This window comes from Stegostoma tigrinum, chromosome 8 (assembly GCF_030684315.1).
Source record: "Stegostoma tigrinum isolate sSteTig4 chromosome 8, sSteTig4.hap1, whole genome shotgun sequence".
In the NCBI taxonomy this organism is placed as follows: Eukaryota; Metazoa; Chordata; class Chondrichthyes; order Orectolobiformes; family Stegostomatidae; genus Stegostoma; species Stegostoma tigrinum.
In genome coordinates this window covers 37,510,387-37,535,098 of record NC_081361.1, presented here as the reverse complement: position 1 = coordinate 37,535,098, position 24,712 = coordinate 37,510,387, and the positions used below count along the sequence as shown (strand labels likewise).

General features: G+C 53.5%; 1 protein-coding gene across 5 annotated transcripts in view; it reads right to left on the bottom strand.

The window, feature by feature from the left end:
• nek7 (NIMA-related kinase 7) overlaps nucleotides 1-24,712 on the bottom strand; it is a 249,284-nt gene that overhangs the window by 51,919 nt on the left and 172,653 nt on the right. For all 5 annotated transcript variants that reach the window (XM_048539495.2, XM_048539497.2, XM_059647795.1 and 2 more), the window contains 2 exons: nucleotides 10,161-10,223; nucleotides 7,491-7,601 (listed from right to left, as the gene is read on the bottom strand). In XM_048539495.2, the coding sequence (XP_048395452.1) occupies nucleotides 7,491-7,601; nucleotides 10,161-10,223 (174 nt within the window). The remainder of the gene's footprint in view (nucleotides 1-7,490; nucleotides 7,602-10,160; nucleotides 10,224-24,712) is intronic.

Sequence of the window (24,712 nt, the reverse complement as noted above, 5' to 3'; positions counted from 1 at the left end):
TAAGTTGGTTTCATATAATGGGACGCAAGAGGCTGTATGCCAGATTCTGAGGAAAATATGTAGAAAGTAGCAAGAAGTGAATTCTGAGTTTTCTGTTTAAACAAGTGCTGACGATAGCTTATTCCAAAATAAAACTAATCACAACATGGCTACTACTATCTTAAACAGATTTACTTCCATGTTAACTAGCTTCAAACATTTGAAAACCCTGACATGCAAGTACCAAAATCTTGACTGGAATGTTAAACTGTTACACTGTACTACATCAAGAGGGTGATAAACTTGCCAATCAGAAGAATGTTCCATTCCAAATTTCAAAAATAATGACAGAGCACAGTGTTACAAGAGCTATATTAGCAAAATGGAATTTCAGTTTGGTTATGTGTTTCTTGGAAGATAGTTTCATTCATGTAGTTGGGTTGTATATTCTGAGAGCAGCTAAGGGCAAAGGTAGCACTCACAACCTGAACACCGACAGAACATTTGGTGCCAAAGTTAACAGCTCAAGGATGGGTTATTTACCTGGTCTGTTATTGCGTCGAAAAACCACATGATGGCAATGGTGAACAGTTTGGGAACTATAATTGCATCAAGATCTTAAAAAGTCATGTACCCAGTATCATAATATCTATCATCATACAAGTTTCAGTTCTTCATACAACACCCGTGATCTCAAAGAAGGGAGGCCTGTTTGTAGAATGACAATCCCAGAGACATTTGAGATTTGTCAAAGAATAAGATATTTTGCTGGCTTCAATTCAGGTCATTATTCATGAGCAAATAAATCCTTGAAAATTAAGAAGGATTTTCAAAATCTTATCTAAGTGCTCACATGAGCCATCTGCCCAATTAAGTACAGAGATGGAGCCACAAATACGCAGCAGTAACAAATCTAATTTGTAAATCCCCTTAGAACAGATGCAAGCCCAAAGGGGAATAAATTGTACTGGTATTTCCTTCATAAGGTGTGAAACATCTGGAACTTATAGCACGGTGGTCAAATCACTACAGAACAGACTATGCGTTTGAGGTTTATTGTGGCCAGTCAAAATGCCAGAGTAGAAATAACAATTCCAATTTTTTCTCTTCTGTCAAATTTTATTTATTGATTCCAGCTTCAAGTATTATTCCTGTGTTTTTTTTGACACAGGATGTGAAAGAAAGGGAAAAGAAAACTAATTATCAGGAATAAAACATGCTTTCCTCGTCTGCTAGAAGCTCTGGTATGACAACATTGCAAATCAGAGTGTTCACTTCAGTTGCAGGAGCATTTGAATAGTTCCACATTGACTGTAAGTTTGAGGAATTCAGGTTCCAAAAGAAAGGAAATGCTAAGTATAGTGCTCCTCAGCCGATGCTCTGTATGAAGCAAAATGATAGGCACTGAGCCCATAAAATACTTTCTTGCAAGAGAATGCACCTTGTGGACAACAGTCCCTTAGAAATGACGGGCTAATATTGCCAACTTAGCACATGCTGACTTCAGAGCTGGAGGTTTAGGACCAACTGTCAGAGCTTGGCTTCATCAAGTTTGATGAACATTTCTAAGCTTTTTGTACATTTAACAAATTGTGGGGGAATGGCTTAATTAAAACAACCAACTGATATCACTTGTGTATCAGCTGGTTTCTGACCCTTGTAGGGCACCACTTGGAGCAGTCCAGTTGAGCACCCTGAGATGAATGGTGACTTTGGTCTCCAATTCTCGCCAGTTTACTAATCAGGATCTCTCAGCCAGGCTAAGATTCAACCTCACGTAGAAGAAATGGATGGTGGTCAAAGTTAAAGGCCTGATCTCTTCCAGTAGGAAGTCCATTGCTACTGATTAATCAGGAGTACAGAACATATCCTCCAGCTGAGTCAGGGAGAGAGATGTTATTACACTTATTTGATACTGTTACAATTGATTATATTTTTGTTACCTTTGCAATGCCAGTGGGTCGGTCAGGTCGATGGACATGAGGTGCTCATTAGCAGCATAAGCCAAAATGACCATTCTTGACTTCTGAACATCCTCTGCCACCGACATGCCCACCTCATGAACTTGACTAGATCCTTTTAAAATCCTACACTATCATCCTCAAAGTTTGCACTGAAGTTTCCTATCACTGGCAAATGCTGAACTTGTTCCCCATACCCAATATTTAGGTAATTCTAACATATCAGGAGACTCAAGGATCCCAAAGACTTCGAGGGAACTCCACTGCAAATCTTTGTCCAGCACAAAGAACGTGCCTCAACCACTACTCTCTGTATTGTCATTCAGCCAGTTCTGAACCATGATACAATAGTTCCTTTTATTGCATGAGCTATAACATTGCTACAAGTCTGTTCTGCAGTACCCTTTCAATTGCCTTTGCTAAGTCCAAGAACACCATATTAACGGTAGTGCAGTAAAAGATCTTTTCCACTACCTCTTGAAAAATGCCAACAAGTTAGTGAAACGTGATTTCCCGGAGATTAACTTCATTAACCTGCATTTCTCCTTTTTTTGTCTCAATAAATGCATTTTTCGAGCCTAGAAGTTTCTCCACCACTGATGTTAAACCAACTAGCCTGCAGTTGCTGGGTTTATCCTAGTATTGTTTCTAGTGACTGAATTAACTCCCCTTCCTTCAATAACTTGGGGAGAACCTTCTTCCTTGGTGGACATATATGCAAAGCATTAATTTAATAATACAACTATGTTCTGTGCTTCAATGTGTACATCCACTTACGGTTCCACTCAAGCTTTCATCACCTTTTAACTCTTCATTTGTCAACACAAAATTCTGAGATGCCCTTTTATGTTAGCTGCCTCTCTTCACATACTCCCTCTTGGCTTTTAATCTATCCACTGAATCTTCTATGCTTAGCCTGGTTCTTAATGATATTCTCTGTTATTATCAACATCCATCATAAGCACACCTTTCCTTTTGTAATCTCAATTTTTGTTGTCCAGTGGCCTCAGGATTTGTTTGCCATATTTCTCACTTTCAAAGAATTATACCTTGATTATTCCCAAACGTTCTCTTCTGAGGGTAGCCAATTGTTCAGCTATTGTTTTTTCTGCCAACGTTTTGCTTATTCAGCCCAGATTCCTTCTTCATTGAATTTGGCGTTCCTCAGTTTATTATCCTTATTGTAGGTTGTTCGACATCCCTTTCTACAGTCACTTCAAACCTTAAGCTACAACAACCACTTTTCTTCAAATGTTCCCCTACTGAGAATTGATCTACTTGGTCCACCTTACTCCAAAGAACCAGATTTAGCAGTGCCTCCTTACTCAATTGACTGGAAACATATGTAAAACACTTCCCTGGGAACACCGAGGAATACCTTCCCCGTTCTGCCCTTTACACAACGACCATCCCAGTCCATATTTCATAGATCATTGAAACCTACAGTGTAGAAACAGGCCCTTCAGCCCAACCAGTCCACACCAACCCTCAGAACATCCCACCCAGACCCATTTTCCCTATAACCTACCTAATTTGCACATCCCTGAACAGTGCAGGCAATTTAGCATGACCAATCCCCCTAGCCTCCACATCTTTGGGCTGTGGGAAGAAACCAGAGCACCTGGAAGAAACACATGCAGACACGGAGAGAATGTGCAAACTCCACACAGACAGTCACCACCACCCCCCCCATCCCCCCCCCCCTCCCCCCAAAGGCTGGAATTGAACCTGGGTCCTTGGCACTGTGAGGCAGCAGTGCCAGCATAGAGCCACCGTACCACCCCAAAGAGGTTTCTTCCAGGTGCCCCAGTTTCCTACCACAGTCGTACAAAGATGTGGAGGTTAGGTGGACTGGCCATGCTAAATTGTCCATATTGTCAAGGGATGTGTGAGCTTGTCATGGGAAATGCAGAGTTTTCGAGTGGGTGGAAAGGGTGATCCTGGGTGGGATATTCTTCAAAGAGTCAGTGTGGACCTGTTGGGCTGAATGGCCAGAAAAAGGGTGACACGATGGTTCAGTGGTTATCAGTACTGCTTCACAGCACCAGGGACCCGGGTTTGATTCCAGCCTAATATTTGAATCATTAAACGTACCCCCATGATAACTACCCTATAGTTTGTGGATCTCTTACCCTGCAAATACTCCTCCACATGCTTACTATTATTTGCAGCCCATAGACTACACCAGGCAATGTAAGTGCACTTTATTATTTGTTGCAGCTAAAATCAAATCTATCCTTGACTGCTCTGTAGCATCCTTCTCCTCCAGCACAACTTTTCTTCATGCTTTCCTTAATCAATACCAGCATCCCTCACCCTTTTCTTTAAGAAGAACATATAACATCAACTCCTGCCTCTCTTTGAGTCAGATCACAGAATCAACCCAGAATCCCTAGCGTGGAAACTGGCCATTCGGCCTAATGAGTCCACACCAACACGCTGAAGAGCGTCCCACCCAGATCCAGGCTTTCAAACCGCCTCTCTGGAAGTGAAAATTAGTTTTTCCAAGCATAAACTTCTAACTTTAATTGGGGTTAGAGAGTGTATTATATTACTATTTGCTCTCTTTTTTCTTTCAATTCAATTTTTAATTCCTCCTTTTTACCTTACTTTGTGATTTGACATTGAATTCACTCTTCTAACTTGCACCTTCTGCTTCAGACCCTGTAATACTTCAATCTGATTGCTAAGGAGACACACTGTTGAGAATCCTGCTGAACACCTCCCAGATACCCTGCAGAGGGCACTGTTCAGTATGCATATCCAATGTACAGCAACATGCTGTGCAAAATTCATACAAATTAAGCGGGCAAAGGCAAATCACTTTACAAGTTCCAATAAATTTTGACAAACGTCTTGAATTTCACTTAAAATAACTACCTTGCAGAAGTTACACAGCCGTCTCTAAACAGAATATTTTAAAACCATGTTTGTTCAGACAATGTCAGCTATTACTGCAATTATTGGGGGAGAGGCAGTGCCTGGTTTGCGAACAGGGTCTGTTTGAATCCATTTGCAAGTTGATCTGCATGCAAGCTGGAGCGCAGTGCATGATAATATAAGAACAGCTCTTTTTAAGTACAGGAAATATCTGTATGTCAGATCTTTAAAATCACACCCCTGTATGGGACTGTGCTCAAAGTACAACCATTTGTAAGTCAGACATTCGTATGTCAGGTCCCTTTGTACTGATACTTTCACTTCAACCTAGTTTTCAATGATCAATAACACAAGGGATACCTACACAGAGGCTTCAAGTTCATAATACCAACTGAAGATGCTTGAATTGTGTGTTCCTCATGTTACAGAAAACCCATAAAAGCACACAGCATTGTAAGCTTTGTAATAGGGATATACAGTACAAAAGCAGTGAGGTTATGCTGACCTTATACAGAACAGTAATTAGACCTCAGCGAAAGTACTGTGTACAGTTCTGGGTGCCACATGTTAGGAAGGCAGTGTACAAATTGGGGTGAGTGTAGAACAGGTAGAGGAGACTGTTTAGAGGAATGAAATACTTCAATTAGCGGATAGATTAGAGAAGTTAGGAATGGTATCCTTGGAGAGAAGGTGGTTGAAAGGAAATTTGATAATAAAAGTCTTCAAAATCATCTGTAGTCAGGATGAAGTAGACAGGGAGAAACTACTCCTCATAAGAGGATCAAGAATTAGTTGACACAGATGTAAAATGTTCTGCAAAAGAAGAAAATGTGAGATGAGAAAATTCTTTTTCATATAGTGAATAGTTAGGATCTAGAGCTCACTGCATGTAAGGATGACAGGGCAGGTTCAATTGAGGCATTCAGGAGGCCGTAAGATAATTACTTAAACAGAAACAATGTGCAGGTTTATGGCAAAAAGACAATGAAGCTAAAATGCTCAGAGACCTGGCATGGACATGATGGGCCCAAGGGCCACCCTATGTGCTTTCACAATTGGGATTTTGAATTCTGAATGCTAACGACGTAACCCTTGGTTAACACTGAATACATGTAATCTCGGGCTAAGACTATCTTCTGACATTACTTATAGAAGTTACCAAACTGCAGCTGGTCTCCGTTAATTATTATTGTGTTGTACGTATCCACATGATAGTTGAGGTCATCATCATGTCTACTGTCTGTGGCTGTTTAAAAAGTTCATGAACTACAATATGAAATATAAATTTTGGTAGCTCACAAATTGCAGAAAAATTTACAGTCTCAAGTAAGCACTATTGCAAACGCTTCGGCATTTCATCTTACTGATAGTCAGAATGTCTGGTTTTGATTGACCAACCTCAAAAGTCAAAGACAGGAAAAAAAAATCTCTGCTGCACATTGGAGAAAGAAATTATGAAATCAATTGCATGAGTTGCCATTGAGGTTTTAAATTGCAGAGGCTCTGAGGAGAAAAATGGGTGTATTACTGAGCAACGAGATAACAAAGCTTGGAGCTGAATGAACACACCAGGCCAAGCAGCATCTTAGGAGCTCAAAAGCTGACATTTCAGGCCTAGACCCTTCATCAGAAAAGGGGGTTGGGGAGAGGACTCTGAAATAAATAAGGAGAGAGGGGGAGGCAGACCGAAGATGGACAGAGGAGAAGATAGGTAGAGAGGCGCAGTTTCAAGGCCGAAGAGAAGACAAGACAGTTGCAGAGAGAGAGATCTCCTGAGCTTGGTCCGGAGGGAGGAGGGTAACTTCTTCAGGTTAGGCATCCTGGAAGAGGCTTCGCAGTGAGGTTAAAATTGTGATCAGAGATAATGGGAACTGCAGATGCTGGAGAATCCGAGATAACAAAGTGTGGAGCTGGATGAACACACCAGGCCAAGCAGCATCTTAGGAGCATAAAAGCTGATGTTTTGGGCCTAGACCCTTCATCAGAAAAGGGAGGTGGGGAGAGGATTCTGAAATAAATAGGGAGAGGCGCGGAGATGGACCAAAGATGGATAGAGGAGAAGACAAGTGGAGAGGCAAGCAGTTTCAAGGCTGAAGAGATGTCAAGAGAGTTGCAGTGGGAAAGAGATTTCCTGAGGTTGGTCCGGAGGGAGGAGGGTAACTTCTTCAGGTTAGGCATCCTGGAAGAGGCTTCGCAGTGAGGTTAAAATTGTGATCAGAGATAATGGGAACTGCAGATGCTGGAGAATCCGAGATAACAAAGTGTGGAGCTGGATGAACACAGCAGGCCAATCAGCATCTTAGGAGCACGCTTTTTGTGGGAAAGGGGGAGGAAAGGTATGTTTAGGAATGGAAGATACTTCAACCTATCCTAACAACAATGACAATAGCTAAATAATGGAGCATTTTGTCAGGATAGAAACTATTCAAGGATCACCAAAGTGGCACCAACGCTTACATTTTTACTGAACTGGCAAAGAATTGTATTTTCTTCAAGGGTACATGTGGTAAATTAAGTACTTGACAGAGATAACTCCCATTCAACATACATCTTTAGATTATAGCACTGCACCCTGAAAAAGCCTTAAGACAGGGGATTCAATTATTTAAATTATTGCACAAAAATATTTGGCACTTCTTAACAATCAAGATAGTGAGAATAGGTTCCTACCTTTATCATTCTAGAAAGATCTCCAGCATCTGCCAGTTCCAAGACAATGTTCAGCTCATTATCTTCAATGAATGATGCAAGATATTTGATTACATTTGCATGGTTCAGTTGCTGTGAAATACACAGAAGCATAAATCATTTAATTGATTGTCATTGTGGATTTTCAATATCCACAATTTCACAATTGGATTAATCATAATTTTGATATTATTTCACACAATGATGAAACACAGTATCTTTAAAAAAACTTTCCGAATACCTATTTTAGGCATTCTGAACTATGCAAATTCTTTATTTAGCCATAATGTTGTAAGATTGTTGTTAAACCCTGCCATGTTCCTTGGTCTAGTTGTGCCACGGCTGTGATGAGATTTCATTTAGTGCAGCACATAAGTCTGTCCCCAGTCTGAGTCAGTGAGCTGTAGAGATCAAGCAGAGATCCTCTAAGTAGCCTTGGAAAAAGATCCTGAAAATGCTACCTTTTTTCTGTATTTTTTCATAAATATTATTTCGTATTATTGGCAAGGCCACTATTATTTGTCCATCTTTAATTGCCCACTGAAATAAATGTCTTCATGAGGACAATTCAGAGGGAAATTAAGCATCAACTACATCTCTGAGAGTCTGAAGCTAGTATGGATCTTTAGTCACACGTAGGCCAAACGAAGTATGGGCAGCAAATTTCCCTTCTTAGAGAAGCAGATAAGATTGAGCGACAGTTGATGATTGTCACAGTCCTATTACTGAGGTGAGCTTTCAATTCCATATTTTGTTCATTTGAGTTGAAAATCCATGGTGTGATTGGATATGCACGAGTGTTGAGCTTGAGCCTCGAGATTATAGATCGAAGTTACATGTGCAGGGAAGGGAGAAACCTTGGGACAGGAGTGGCCAATTTGAAAAGGATGTCCTGGCAGGAGATATCCTCCCAGCTCATGACAGAAGCTTGGGCAGAGTAACTTACAAAGCATCTCCCACACTCCTAAATTTGTCCTTCCAACCATAAAATCTATGTCAGGTGGGCATTGGCATACATCCTTGGGCTTTTCTTACCCACCAAAAAAACTGCAGGCAGGCCAAAGCTGTGTGGGCCACCATGCAATCCAACAACAGGAGAGTGTAAATTTCTTCCCCATGAAGACTTTATTTATTATCTTAAAACTCTTCATTGTTGTGAAGGTTACTGCATACTTGAAATCTAAGAAACAACTTTTGTAAAGCATCACTTCCCTCAAGTCTCATCTATAACATGGATTTGATAGGTTTTTGTCAATTTCTGTAGTTGAGTTCCAGTAAAACAACTGATATTTAAAGCAGTAAGGCAAGTAGTCTCCAAGGATTCATTACACCAATGTAAATCTCAAAGCTTATTTTAATAAGCTATGTGGAACTCATAATGTATATGTATTATTTATTAGCCTTTGAAGTAGTTAAATTAACCCAAATAAACAGAAAATTCTGGAGAAACTCAGCAGATCTAGGGCGACATGGTGTCTCAGTGGTTAGCACTGCTGCCTCACAGCTCTAGGAACCCGGGTTCAATTCCACCCTCGGGCAACTGTCTGTATGGAATTTGCACATTCTCATGTCTGCATGGGTTTCCTCCGGGTGCTCCAGTTTCCTTCCACAGTCCAAAGATGTACAGGTTAGGTGGTTTGGCCATGCTAAATTGCCCATAGTGTCCAGGGATGTGTAAGTTAGGTGGTTTATAGGGGGGTGGGTCTGGCTGGGATGTCCGAGGTTTGTTCTGGACTTGTTGGGCCGAAGGGCCTGCTTCCATTCTGTAGGGAATGTACGAATCTGGCAGCACCATGGAGAGAGAAAGAGTTAATGTTGCCAGTCCAGTATGATCTTCCGTAGAACTACTCCATTACCTAGATTAGCCAGCGTCTTGTTTCTGTTTGTGCAATTTACCGAGTAAACTTGACAAGCATTATGCAGTGCAGGACGGTTTTATGAAATGGCAGTTGTGTCCTTATCCCTGGACCGCAAGGTCAGGATTCAAGTCCCACCTGCCAGGCAGGCATGTTATAATATGTCTACATAATCTTTTCAATGGTTTAGGAGGAAGAGTGTCGAAAGATGACAACAAGAATGATTTTGCCAAGAGCCAAAATTAATATCCTATCCTTTACCCTATTGTGCTCTTCAGACAAGGGTAGCTCACACATTATCAAATAATCAGTCGAAGAGAACCCGCTAAAACAAAGCTTTCCTTGTTGCCACCATAACGCAAATGCAAGCTTACTGCTCTTTGATCTTTTGTATAAATATTTCAGAAACTTAGAAATCACAAATTATCCCCCAAAATGGCCACTTGTGAAGATAACGTTATTAGTATTCAGCCTATTGAATAACAGGGAAAGCAATAAAAGCTGTGATGGGCACTAAAGGCTTATGCTGTCAGCAGCATAACAGTTTCTTTACATTATAACTGACATGGTTCTCCTAAAATTGGACTCTCCAAACTATTAATTGACTGGAGCCTGCAATGTGCTTAATTACAAAATAAATATGGCCCAAGTATGTTCTGCGCATTTTCATTTTTTTGTTTATATAACTGGGTCAAGATCGACTAGACTTTTCACTCTAATTACACAAAGTATGAAAGCAATTTCTTACAATTATCTTGTCTTGGTTTGTAAAGTAATTCTCAGATTCCAGTCTTACCTTTAAGAGATCTATTTCTTTGATGCAATCTTGACGAGCTTTGGCATCCATCATTTCAAATATCTGGAAGAAATAGTAATTCAAGTATTTCTATTCATGCTCAACACATAATAAAAGCACAATACATTTATCCATTTCCTTGAAATCATAAAGATGTACATTTTCTCTGCATTAAAACCTCAATTCAAAATGAAGCAAAGATGAGGATTTTTATAGAATCTCAAAATTCAAAATGAATTCAAGAAAAGAAAGAGCACGATTTAATCAACATAAAATAACTTCGTGTCAATCAAAATATGGGAATATGTCTGGCTTGAAAACGGCTTTCATAGTAATGCTTGAATTTCATGTTGTACACGAGCAAAGTTCTAGTATAGTTCTAGTATCACATATTGAGAGTCAAAGCTATAAAGTTACAAAGATTGTTTAAAAACAGTATCTTATATTTCAACTTTAGGAATTTGAAAAGGAGTTACGAAGATATCATTCCAAACAAGGTAGGAAATCCTTTCTAAGAAAATAGTTTGTATTACTTTCCTTTACTGTTTTAATCTACCTCACTGAGGCAACATGCTGGAAATCAAGCTCCATAATTGCCAGAGTTGACACAAAAGTTAAAGATTTTTTTAAGAGAAATGTGCGGCATTCTCCCATTTGCCTGTCTTTTTAACTCTGGTTAACAGAAAACATGGAGCAGGTTTCTGAACTTAACAAGAATGACTATTCACAACTGGAGTCTATTTGCTTGTAATAAACCAACAATTGTGACCTGTTGGCATACAGTTCTACGAACTGAAACTCTAATCTCCTTATAATCTCTCCATTTTTACTCCCTTTCAAATACAGACAGAAGAAAAACATGAGTATTATGGACAAACAGAAAGGCTGAGAAGGCAGCTCAGTAATTCCTAAGATAGATCTTGTGATTCATGTTCCGGCCTGAATGCTGCTTCTGTTATCCTTCTCTGGATGCTTCCACCAGTTTGTAAGAGGCACAGGTTGTTTGGTTTACTTATAAAAGTCTGATTTCTCAATTAAAAAGTCACAGACTGTAGCAAATGCTGATATAAGAAAACTTTTTTTTCAGGCTTAAAGTGGCTTTTACTGCAGAGAACAGAGGAAGATTATGAACTCGTAAACACCAGATGATGTTTCTGTATTTTTTTCAAGATCCAAAATACTTGAGAAGGCAGTTGGTCATCAATAACCGGTCACTTGACCACAGAACAATCAGCTCTTTTTACCACCAAGAGCTCCATCTGTATACAACCCTTCAGCTCCAGTTCATCTGCAAGCACACTTGCTGCTGGAACAAGACACTCACTCTCCACCTCGCGCGCACTCGCTCGCTCACTCACTCTCCACCTCGCGCGCGCTCGCTCGCTGACTCACTCTCCACCTCGCGCGCACTCGCTCGCTCACTCACTCTCCACCTCGCGCGCGCTCGCTCGCTGACTCAGTCTCCACCTCGCGCGCGCTCGCTCGCTCGCTCGCTCACTCACTCACTCTCCACCTCGCGCGCGCTCGCTCGCTCACTCACTCACTCTCCACCTCGCTCGCTCACTCACTCTCCACCTCGCTCGCTCACTCACTCTCCAGCTCGCTCGCTCACTCACTCTCCACCTCGCGCGCGCTCGCTCACTCACACTCACTCACTCTCCACCTCGTGCGCACAAGCTCGCTCGCTCACACTCACTCACTCTCCACCGCACACACACACCCGCTCACGCACGCACTCGCTCTCCACCTCGCGCGCTCACACTCACTCACTCTCCACCTCGCGCGCGTTTACGCACTCACTCACTCTCCACCTCGCGCACGCACTCACTCACTCTCCACCGCACACACGCACCCGCTCACTCACTCTCACTCACTCTCCACCTTGCGTGCGCTCGCTCACTCACTCACTCTCCACCGCACACACGCACTCACTTGCTCACTCGCTCGCTCACGCTCACTCACTCACTCTCCACCTCGCGCGTGCTCGCTCACTCACGCTCACTCACTCTCCACCTCGCTCGCTCACACTCACTCTCTCTCCACCTCACGCGCACACGCTCGCTCGCCCACACTCACTCACTCTCCACCTCGCGCGCTCACGCTCGCTCGCCCACACTCACTCACTCACCACCTCGCGCGCGCACGCTCGCTCACTCACTCACCTCACTCTCCACCTCGCGCGCGCTCACTCGCTCACTCACTCTCCACCTCGCGCACACGTGCTCGCTCACAGACTCACTCTCCACCTCGCACGCGCTCGCTCGCTCACGCATTCACTACTCTCCACCTCGCGCGCTCGCACTCACTCATTCTCCACCTCGCGCGCGCTCGCTCGCTCACTCACTCTCCACCTCGCGCGCACACGCTCGCTAGCCCACACTCACTCACTCTCCACCTCGCTCTCTCACACTCACTCACTCTCCACCTCGTGCGCACACGCTTGCTCACACTCACTCACTCTCCACCTCGCGCGCACACGCTCGCTCACACTCACTCACTCTCCACCTCGCTCGCTCACTCACTCTCCACCTCGCGCACGCACCCGCTCACTCACTCTCACTCACTCTCCACCTCGCGTGCGCTCGCTCACTCACTCACTCTCCACCGCACACACGCACTCACTCGCTCGCTCACGCTCACGCTCACTCAGTCTCCACCTCGCGCGTGCTCACTCGCTCACGCTCACTCACTCTCCACCTCGCGCGCACACGCTCGCTCGCTCACACTCACTCTCTCTCCACCTCGCGCGCACACGCTCGCTCGCCCACACTCACTCACACTCCACGTCGCACGCGCACGTTCGCTCACTCACTCACTCTCCACCTCGCTCGCTCACTCACTCTCCACCTCGAGCGCGCTCGCTCGCTCACTCACTCTCCACCTCGCGCGCGCTCACTCACTCACTCTCCACCTCGCGCGCGCTCGCTCGCTCACTCACACTCTCCACCTCGCGCGCGCTCACTCACTCACTCTCCACCTCGCGCGCGCTCACTCACTCACTCACTCTCCACCTCGCGCGCGCTCGCTCGCTCACTCACTCACTCTCCACCTCGCGCGCGCTCACTCACTCACTCTCCGCCTCGCGCGCGCTCGCTCGCTCACTCACTCACTCCCCACCTCGCGCGCGCTCACTCACTCACTCCCCACCTCGCGCGCGCTCACTCACTCACTCCCCACCTCGCGCGCGCTCACTCGCTCACTCACTCACTCTCCACCTCACGCGCGCTCGCTCGCTCACTCACTCACCCACTCTCCACCTCGCGTGCGCTCGCTCACTCACTCACACTCACTCTCCACCTCGCACGCGCTCGCTCACTCACTCACTCTCCACCTCGCGCGCGCGCTCACTCACTCTCTCACTCTCTCCACCTCGCGCGCGCTCGCTCGCTCACTCACTCACTCTCCACCTCGCGCGCTCCCTCACTCACTCACACACTCTCCACCTCGCGCGCGCGCTCACTCACTCACTCTCCACCTCGCGCGCGCTCGCTCACTCACTCTCTCACTCACTCACTCTCCACCTCGCGCGCGCTCGCTCGCTCACTCACTCACTCACTCACTCTCCACCTCGCGCGCTCCCTCACTCACTCACTCTCCACCTCGCGCGCTCACTCACTCACACTCTCCACCTCGCGCGCGCTCGCTCGCTCACTCACTCACTCACTCTCTCCACCTCGCGCGCGCTCGCTCGCTCACTCACTCACTCACCCACTCTCCACCTCGCGCGCTCCCTCACTCACTCACTCACTCTCCACCTCGCGCGCTCACTCACTCACTCACACACTCACACTCTCCACCTCGCGCGCGCTCACCCACTCTCCACCTCGCGTGCGCTCACTCACTCACTCACTCTCCACCTCGCGAGCTCGCTCGCTCGCTCACTCACTCACTCACTCTCCACCTCGCGCGCGCTCGCTCACTCACTCACTCTCCACCTCGCGCGCGCTCGCTCGCTCACTCACTCACTTTCCCCTCGCGCGCGCGCACTCGCTCACTCACTCACTCTCCACCTCGCGCTCGCTCGCTCACACTCACTCACTCTCCACCTCGCACGCACGCGCTCGCTCGCTCACACTCACTCACTCTCCACCTCGCGCACACGTGCTCGCTCACACACTCACTCTCCACCTTGCGCGCATGCGCTCGCTCGCTCAAACTCACACACTCACTCTCCACCTCGCACGCGCTCGCTCGCTCACGCATCCACTCATTCTCCACCTCGCGTGCGCGCGCGCTCATTCACTCTCCACCGCACACACGCAGTCACTCGCTCACGCTCACTCACTCTCCACCTCGCGCTCGCTCGCTCACTCTCCACCGCACACACGCACTCACTCACTCTCCACATCGCGCGCGCTCGCTCACGCTCACTCACTCTCCACCTCGCGCGCACGCGCTCGCTCGCTCACTCACTCTCCACCTCGCTCGCTCACTCACTCTCCACCTCGCGCGCGCTCGCTCACTCACTCACTCTCCACCTCGCTCGCGCTCGCTCACTCACTCACTCTCCACCTCGCTAGCGCTCGCTCGCTCACGCTCACTCACTCACTCTCCACCTCACGCGCGCTCGCTCGCTCACTCACTCACTCTCCACCTCGCACGCGCGCTCACTCACTCTCCACCTCGCGCGCGCTCGCTCACTCACTCTCTCTCTCCAACTCGCGCGCGCTCGCTCGCTCACTCACTCACTCTCCACCTCGCGCGCTCCCTCACTCACTCACTCTCCACCTCGCGCGCTCACTCACTCAATCACTCACACTCTCCACCTCGCGCGCGCGCTCACTCACTCACTCACCACCTCGCGCGCGCTCGCTCACTCACTCTCTCACTCACTCACTCACTCTCCACCTCGCGCGCGCTCGCTCGCTCACTCACTCACTCTCCACCTCGCGCGCTCCCTCACTCACTCACTCACTCTCCACCTCGCGCGCTCACTCACTCACTCACACTCTCCACCTCGCGCGCGCTCGCTCGCTCACTCACTCACTCTCTCCACCTCGCGCGCGCTCGCTCGCTCACTCACTCACTCACTCACTCACTCACACTCACTCTCCACCTCGCGCGCGCTCGCTCGCTCACTCACTCACTCACTCAATCTCCACCTCGCGCGCGCTCGCTCGTTCACTCACTCACTCACCACCTCGCGCGCGCTCGCTCACTCACTCACTCACTTTCCCCTCGCGCTCGCTCACTCACTCACTCTCAACCTCGCTCGCTCGCACTCACTCACTCTCCACCTCGCGCACGCACTCACTCACTCTCCACCGCACACACGCACCCGCTCACACACACTCACTCACTCTCCACCTCGCGTGCGCTCGCTCACTCACTCACTCTCCACCGCACACACGCCCTCACTTGCTCACTCGCTCGCTCACGCTCACTCACTCACTCTCCACCTCACACGTGCTCGCTCGCTCACGCTCACTCACTCTCTCCACCTCGCGCGCGCTCGCTCGCTCACTCACTCACTCACCCACTCTCCACCTCGCGTGCGCTCGCTCACTCACTCACTCACTCACTCTCCACCTCGCGCGCTCCCTCACTCACTCACTCTCCACCTCGCGCGCTCACTCACTCACACTCTCCACCTCGCGCGCGCTCGCTCGCTCACTCACTCACTCTCTCCACCTCGCGCGCGCTCGCTCGCTCACTCACTCACTCACCCACTCTCCACCTCGCGTGCGCTCGCTCACTCACTCACACTCACTCTCCACCTCGCGCGCGCTCGCTCGCTCACTCACTCACTCACTCACTCTCCACCTCGCGCGCGCTCGCTCGCTCACTCACTCACTCTCCACCTCGTGCGCGCTCGCTCGCTCACTCACTCTCCACCTCGCGCGCGCTCGCCCACACTCACTCTCTCCCCACCTCGCGCGCACACGCTCGCTCACTCACTCACTCTCCACCTCGTGCGCGCTCGCTCGCTCACTCACTCACCACCTCGCGCGCGCTCGCTCACTCACTCACTCACTCTCCACCTCGCGCGCGCTCGCTCGCTCACTCACTCACTCACTCTCCACCTCGCGCGCGCTCGCTCGCTCGCTCACTCACACTCTCCACCTCGCGCGCGCTCGCTCGCTCACTCACACTCTCCACCTCGCGCGCGCTCGCTCACTCACGCACTCACTCTCCACCTCGCGCGCGCGCTCGCTCACTCACTCACTCTCCACCTCGCGCGCGCTCGCTCACTCACTCACTCTCCACCTCGCGCGCTCCCTCACTCACTCACTCTCCACCTCGCGCGCTCAGTCACTCACTCACACACTCACACTCTCCACCTCGCGCGCGCTCACTCACTCTCCACCTCGCGCGCGCTCGCTCGCTCACTCACTCACTCACTCTCCACCTCGCGCGCGCTCGCTCACTCACTCACTCTCCACCTCGCGAGCTCGCTCACTCACTCACTCACTCACTCTCCACCTCGCGCGCGCTCGCTCACTCACTCACTCACTCTCCACCTCGCGCGCGCTCGCTCGCTCACTCACTCACTCACTTTCCCCTCGCGCGCGCGCGCGCGCTCGCTCACTCACTCTCCACCTCGCGCTCGCTCGCTCACACTCACTCACTCTCCACCTAACACGCACGCGCTCGCTCGCTCACTCTCCACCTCGCGCACACGTGCTCGCTCACACACTCACTCTCCACCTCGCGCGCTCCCTCACTCACTCACTCTCCACCTCGCGCGCTCAGTCACTCACTCACACACTCACACTCTCCACCTCGCGCGCGCTCACTCACTCTCCACCTCGCGCGCGCTCGCTCGCTCACTCACTCACTCCCTCACTCACTCACTCACCCACTCTCCACCTCGCGCGCGCTCGCTCACTCACTCACTCTCCACCTCGCGAGCTCGCTCACTCACTCACTCACTCACTCTCCACCTCGCGCGCGCTCGCTCACTCACTCACTCTCCACCTCGCGCGCGCTCGCTCGCTCACTCACTCACTTTCCCCTCGCGCGCGCTCGCTCACTCACTCACTCTCCACCTCGCGCTCGCTCGCTCACACTCACTCACTCTCCACCTCGCACGCACGCGCTCGCTCGCTCACTCTCCACCTCGCGCACACGTGCTCGCTCACACACTCACTCTCCACCTTGCGCGCATGCGCTCGCTCGCTCAAACTCACACACTCACTCTCCACCTCGCACGCGCTCGCTCGCTCACGCATCCACTCATTCTCCACCTCGCGTGCGCTCGCGCTCATTCACTCTCCACCGCACACACGCAGTCACTCGCTCACGCTCACTCACTCTCCACCTCGCGCTCGCTCGCTCACTCTCCACCGCACACACGCACTCACTCACTCTCCACATCGCGCGCGCTCGCTCACGCTCACTCACTCTCCACCTCGCGCGCACGCGCTCGCTCGCTCACTCACTCTCCACCTCGCTCGCTCACTCACTCTCCACCTCGCGTGCGCTCGCTCACTCACTCACTCTCCACCGCACACACGCACTCACTTGCTCACTCGCTCGCTCACGCTCACTCACTCACTCTCCACCTCGCACGTGCTCGCTCGCTCACGCTCACTCACTCTCCACCTCGCGCGCACACGCTCGCTCGCTCACACTCACTCTCTCTCCACCTCGTGCGCACACGCTCGCTCGCCCACACTCACTCACTCTCCACCTCGCGCGCACACGCTCACTCGCCCACACTCACTCACTCACCACCTCGCGCGCGCACGCTCGCTCACTCACTCACTCACTCTCCACCTCGCGTGCGCTCACGCACTCTCCACCTCGCGCGCGCTCACTCACTCTCCACCTCGCGCACACGTGCTCGCTCACACACTCACTCTCCACCTCGCACGCGCTCGCTCGCTCACGCATTCACTCACTCATTCTCCACCTCGCTCTCTCACACTCACTCACTCTCCACCTCGCGCGCACACGCTTGCTCACACTCACTCACTCTCCACCTCGCGCACGCACTCACTCACTCTCCACCTCGCGCACGCACTCACTCACTCTCCACCGCGCACACGCACCCGCTCACTCACTCTCACTCACTCTCCACCTCGCGCACGCACTCACTCACTCTCCACCGCGCACACGCACCCGCTCACTCTCCACCGCACACACGCACTCACTCGCTCGCTCACGCTCACGCTCACTCAGTCTCCACCTCGCGTGTGCTCGCTCGCTCACGCTCACTCACTCTCCACCTCGCGCGCACACGCTCGCTCGCTCACACTCACTCTCTCTCCACCTCGCGCGCACACGCTCGCCCACACTCACTCTCTCCCCACCTCGCGCGCACACGCTCGCTCACTCACTCACTCTCCACCTCGTGCGCGCTCGCTCGCTCACTCACTCTCCACCTCGCGCGCGCTCGCTCACTCACTCACTCACTCTCCACCTCGCGCGCGCTCGCTCGCTCACTCACTCACTCACTCTCCACCTCGCGCGCGCTCGCTCGCTCGCTCACTCACACTCTCCACCTCGCGCGCGCTCACTCACTCACTCTCCACCTCGCGCGCGCTCACTCACTCACTCTCCACCTCGCGCGCGCTCGCTCGCTCACTCACTCACTCTCCACCTCGCGCTCGCTCGCTCACTCACTCACTCTCCACCTCGCGCTCGCTCGCTCGCTCACTCACTCACTCACTCACTCACTCTCCACCTCGCGCGCGCTCACTCACTCCCCACCTCGCGCTCGCTCACTCACTCACTCACTCTCCACCTCACGCGCGCTCGCTCGCTCACTCACTCTCCACCTCGCGCGCGCTCACTCACTCTCCACCTCGCGCGCGCTCACTCGCTCACTCACTCTCCACCTCGCGCACACGTGCTCGCTCACACACTCACTCTCCACCTCACGCGCGCACGCTCGCTCTCCACCTCGCGCGCGCTCACTCGCTCACTCACTCTCCACCTCGCGCACACGTGCTCGCTCACACACTCACTCTCCACCTCGCACGCGCTCGCTCGCTCACGCATTCACACTCATTCTCCACCTCGCGCGCACTCGCTCGCTCACTCACTCTCCACCTCGCGCGCACACGCTCGCTAGCCCACACTCACTCACTCTCCACCTCGCTCTCTCACACTCACTCACTCTCCACCTCGCGCGCACACGCTTGCTCACACTCACTCACTCTCCACCTCGCGCGCACACGCTCGCTCACACTCACTCACTCTCCACCTCGCTCGCTCACTCACACTCTCCACCTCGCGCACACACTCACTCACTCTCCACCGCGCACACGCACCCGCTCACTCACTCTCACTCACTCTCCACCTCGCGTGCGCTCGCTCACTCACTCACTCTCCACCGCACACACGCACTCACTCGCTCGCTCACGCTCACTCAGTCTCCACCTCGCGTGTGCTCGCTCGCTCACGCTCACTCACTCTCCACCTCGCGCGCACACGCTCGCTCGCTCACACTCTCTCTCTCCACCTCGCGCGCACACGCTCGCTCGCCCACACTCACTCTCTCCCCACCTCGCGCGCACACGCTCGCTCGCCCACACTCACTCTCTCCCCACCTCGCGCGCACACGCTCGCTCGCCCACACTCACTCTCTCCCCACCTCGCGCGCGCACGCTCGCTCACTCACTCACTCTCCACGACGCTCGCTCACTCACTCACTCTCCACCTCGCGCGCGCTCGCTCGCTCACTCACTCTCCACCTCGCGCGCGCTCGCTCACTCACTCACTCACTCTCCACCTCGCGCGCGCTCGCTCGCTCACTCACTCACTCTCCACCTCGCGCGCGCTCGCTCGCTCACTCACTCACTCTCCACCTCGCGCGCGCTCGCTCGCTCACTCACACTCTCCACCTCGCGCGCGCTCGCTCACTCACGCACTCACTCTCCACCTCGCGCGCGCTCGCTCACTCACTCACTCACTCTCCACCTCGCGCGCGCTCGCTCGCTCACTCACTCACTCTCCACCTCGCGCGCGCTCGCTCGCTCACTCACACTCTCCACCTCGCGCGCGCTCGCTCACTCACGCACTCACTCTCCACCTCGCGCGCGCGCTCACTCACTCACTCACTCTCCACCTCGCGCGCGCTCGCTCACTCACTCACTCACTCTCCACCTCGCGCGCTCCCTCACTCACTCACTCACTCTCCACCTCGCGCGCTCCCTCACTCACTCACTCACTCTCCACCTCGCGCGCTCACTCACTCACTCACACACTCACACTCTCCACCTCGCGCGCGCTCACCCACTCTCCACCTCGCGTGCGCTCACTCACTCACTCACTCTCCACCTCGCGAGCTCGCTCGCTCGCTCACTCACTCACTCACTCTCCACCTCGCGCGCGCTCGCTCACTCACTCACTCACTCTCCACCTCGCGCGCGCTCGCTCGCTCACTCACTCACTTTCCCCTCGCGCGCGCGCACTCGCTCACTCACTCACTCACTCTCCACCTCGCGCTCGCTCGCTCACACTCACTCACTCTCCACCTCGCACGCACGCGCTCGCTCGCTCACACTCACTCACTCTCCACCTCGCGCACACGTGCTCGCTCACACACTCACTCTCCACCTTGCGCGCATGCGCTCGCTCGCTCAAACTCACACACTCACTCTCCACCTCGCACGCGCTCGCTCGCTCACGCATCCACTCATTCTCCACCTCGCGTGCGCGCGCGCTCATTCACTCTCCACCGCACACACGCAGTCACTCGCTCACGCTCACTCACTCTCCACCTCGCGCTCGCTCGCTCACTCTCCACCGCACACACGCACTCACTCACTCTCCACATCGCGCGCGCTCGCTCACGCTCACTCACTCTCCACCTCGCGCGCACGCGCTCGCTCGCTCACTCACTCTCCACCTCACTCGCTCACTCACTCTCCACCTCGAGCGCGCTCGCTCACTCACTCACTCTCCACCTCGCTCGCGCTCGCTCGCTCACGCTCACTCACTCACTCTCCACCTCACGCGCGCTCGCTCGCTCACTCACTCACTCTCCACCTCGCACGCGCGCTCACTCACTCTCCACCTCGCGCGCGCTCGCTCACTCACTCTCTCTCTCCAACTCGCGCGCGCTCGCTCGCTCACTCACTCACTCTCCACCTCGCGCGCTCCCTCACTCACTCACTCTCCACCTCGCGCGCTCACTCACTCAATCACTCACACTCTCCACCTCGCGCGCGCGCTCACTCACTCACTCTCCACCTCGCGCGCGCTCGCTCACTCACTCTCTCACTCACTCACTCTCCACCTCGCGCGCGCTCGCTCGCTCACTCACTCACTCTCCACCTCGCGCGCTCCCTCACTCACTCACTCTCCACCTCGCGCGCTCACTCACTCACTCACACTCTCCACCTCGCGCGCGCTCGCTCGCTCACTCACTCTCTCCACCTCGCGCGCGCTCGCTCGCTCACTCACTCACTCTCTCCACCTCGCGCGCGCTCACTCACTCACTCCACCTCGCGCGCGCTCGCTCGCTCACTCACACTCTCCACCTCGCGCGCGCTCGCTCACTCACGCACTCACTCTCCACCTCGCGCGCGCGCTCACTCACTCACTGACTGACTCACTCTCCACCTCGCGCGCGCTCGCTCACTCACTCACTCACTCTCCACCTCGCGCGCTCCCTCACTCACTCACTCACTCTCCACCTCGCACGCTCACTCACTCACTCACACACTCACACTCTCCAACTCGCGCGCGCTCACTCACTCTCCACCTCGCGCGCGCTCGCTCGCTCACTCACTCACTCCCTCACTGACTCACCCACTCTCCACCTCGCGTGCGCTCGCTCACTCACTCACTCTCCACCTCGCGAGCTCGCTCACTCGCTCGCTCACACTCACTCACTCTCCACCTCGCACGCACGCGCTCGCTCGCTCACACTCACTCACTCTCCACCTCGCGCACACGTGCTCGCTCACACACTCACTCTCCACCTTGCGCGCATGCGCTCGCTCGCTCAAACTCACACACTCACTCTCCACCTCGCACGCGCTCGCTCGCTCACGCATCCACTCATTCTCCACCTCGCGTGCGCTCGCGCTCATTCACTCTCCACCGCACACACGCAGTCACTCGCTCACGCTCACTCACTCTCCACCTCGCGCTCGCTCGCTCACTCTCCACCGCACACACGCACTCACTCACTCTCCACATCGCGCGCGCTCGCTCACGCTCACTCACTCTCCACCTCGTGCGCACGCGCTCGCTCACTCACTCTCCACCTCACTCGCTCACTCACTCTCCACCTCGCGCGCGCTCGCTCACTCACTCACTCTCCACCTCGCTCGCGCTCGCTCGCTCACGCTCACTCACTCACTCTCCACCTCACGCGCGCTCGCTCGCTCACTCACTCACTCTCCACCTCGCACGCGCTCGCTCACTCACTCTCCACCTCGCGCGCGCGCTCACTCACTCACTCTCCACCTCGCGCGCGCTCGCTCACTCACTCTCTCACTCACTCACTCTCTCCACCTCGCGCGCGCTCGCTCGCTCACTCACTCACTCTCCACCTCGCGCGCTCCCTCACTCACTCACTCTCCACCTCGCGCGCTCCCTCACTCACTCACTCACTCACACTCTCCACCTCGCGCGCGCGCTCACTCACTCACTCTCCACCTCGCGCGCGCTCACTCGCTCACTCACTCTCCACCTCGCGCACACGTGCTCGCTCACACACTCACTCTCCACCTCGCACGCGCTCGCTCGCTCACGCATTCACTCACTCATTCTCCACCTCGCGCGCACTCGCTCGCTCACTCACTCTCCACCTCGCGCGCACACGCTCACTAGCCCACACTCACTCACTCTCCACCTCGCTCTCTCACACTCACTCACTCTCCACCTCGCGCGCACACGCTTGCTCACACTCACTCACTCTCCACCTCGCGCGCACACGCTCGCTCACACTCACTCACTCTCCACCTCGCTCGCTCACTCACACTCTCCACCTCGCGCACGCACTCACTCACTCTCCACCGCGCACACGCACCCGCTCACTCACTCTCACTCACTCTCCACCTCGCGTGCGCTCGCTCACTCACTCACTCTCCACCGCACACACGCACTCACTCGCTCGCTCACGCTCACGCTCACTCAGTCTCCACCTCGCGTGTGCTCGCTCGCTCACGCTCACTCACTCTCCACCTCGCGCGTGCTCGCTCACTCACGCTCACTCACTCTCCACCTCGCGCGCACACGCTCGCTCGCTCACACTCACTCTCTCTCCACCTCGCGCGCACACGCTCGCTCGCCCACACTCACTCTCTCCCCACCTCGCGCGCACACGCTCGCTCGCCCACACTCACTCTCTCCCCACCTCGCGCGCGCACGCTCGCTCACTCACTCACTCTCCACGTCGCTCGCTCACTCACTCACTCTCCACCTCGCGCGCGCTCGCTCGCTCACTCACTCTACACCTCGCGCGCGCTCGCTCACTCACTCACTCAATCTCCACCTCGCGCGCGCTCGCTCGCTCACTCACTCCACCTCGCGCGCGCTCGCTCACTCACTCACTCTCCACCTCGCTCGCGCTCGCTCGCTCACGCTCACTCACTCACTCACTCTCCACCTCACGCGCGCTCGCTCGCTCACTCACTCACTCTCCACCTCGCACGCGCTCGCTCACTCACTCTCCACCTCGCGCGCGCGCTCACTCACTCACTCTCCACCTCGCGCGCGCTCGCTCACTCACTCTCTCACTCTCTCCACCTCGCGCGCGCTCGCTCGCTCACTCACTCACTCTCCACCTCGCGCGCTCCCTCACTCACTCACTCTCCACCTCGCGCGCTCCCTCACTCACTCACTCACTCACACTCTCCACCTCGCGCGCGCGCTCACTCACTCACTCTCCACCTCGCGCGCGCTCACTCGCTCACTCACTCTCCACCTCGCGCACACGTGCTCGCTCACACACTCACTCTCCACCTCGCACGCGCTCGCTCGCTCACGCATTCACTCACTCATTCTCCACCTCGCGCGCACTCGCTCGCTCACTCACTCTCCACCTCGCGCGCACACGCTCACTAGCCCACACTCACTCACTCTCCACCTCGCTCTCTCACACTCACTCACTCTCCACCTCGCGCGCACACGCTTGCTCACACTCACTCACTCTCCACCTCGCGCGCACACGCTCGCTCACACTCACTCACTCTCCACCTCGCTCGCTCACTCACACTCTCCACCTCGCGCACGCACTCACTCACTCTCCACCGCGCACACGCACCCGCTCACTCACTCTCACTCACTCTCCACCTCGCGTGCGCTCGCTCACTCACTCACTCTCCACCGCACACACGCACTCACTCGCTCGCTCACGCTCACGCTCACTCAGTCTCCACCTCGCGTGTGCTCGCTCGCTCACGCTCACTCACTCTCCACCTCGCGCGTGCTCGCTCACTCACGCTCACTCACTCTCCACCTCGCGCGCACACGCTCGCTCGCTCACACTCACTCTCTCTCCACCTCGCGCGCACACGCTCGCTCGCCCACACTCACTCTCTCCCCACCTCGCGCGCACACGCTCGCTCGCCCACACTCACTCTCTCCCCACCTCGCGCGCGCACGCTCGCTCACTCACTCACTCTCCACGTCGCTCGCTCACTCACTCA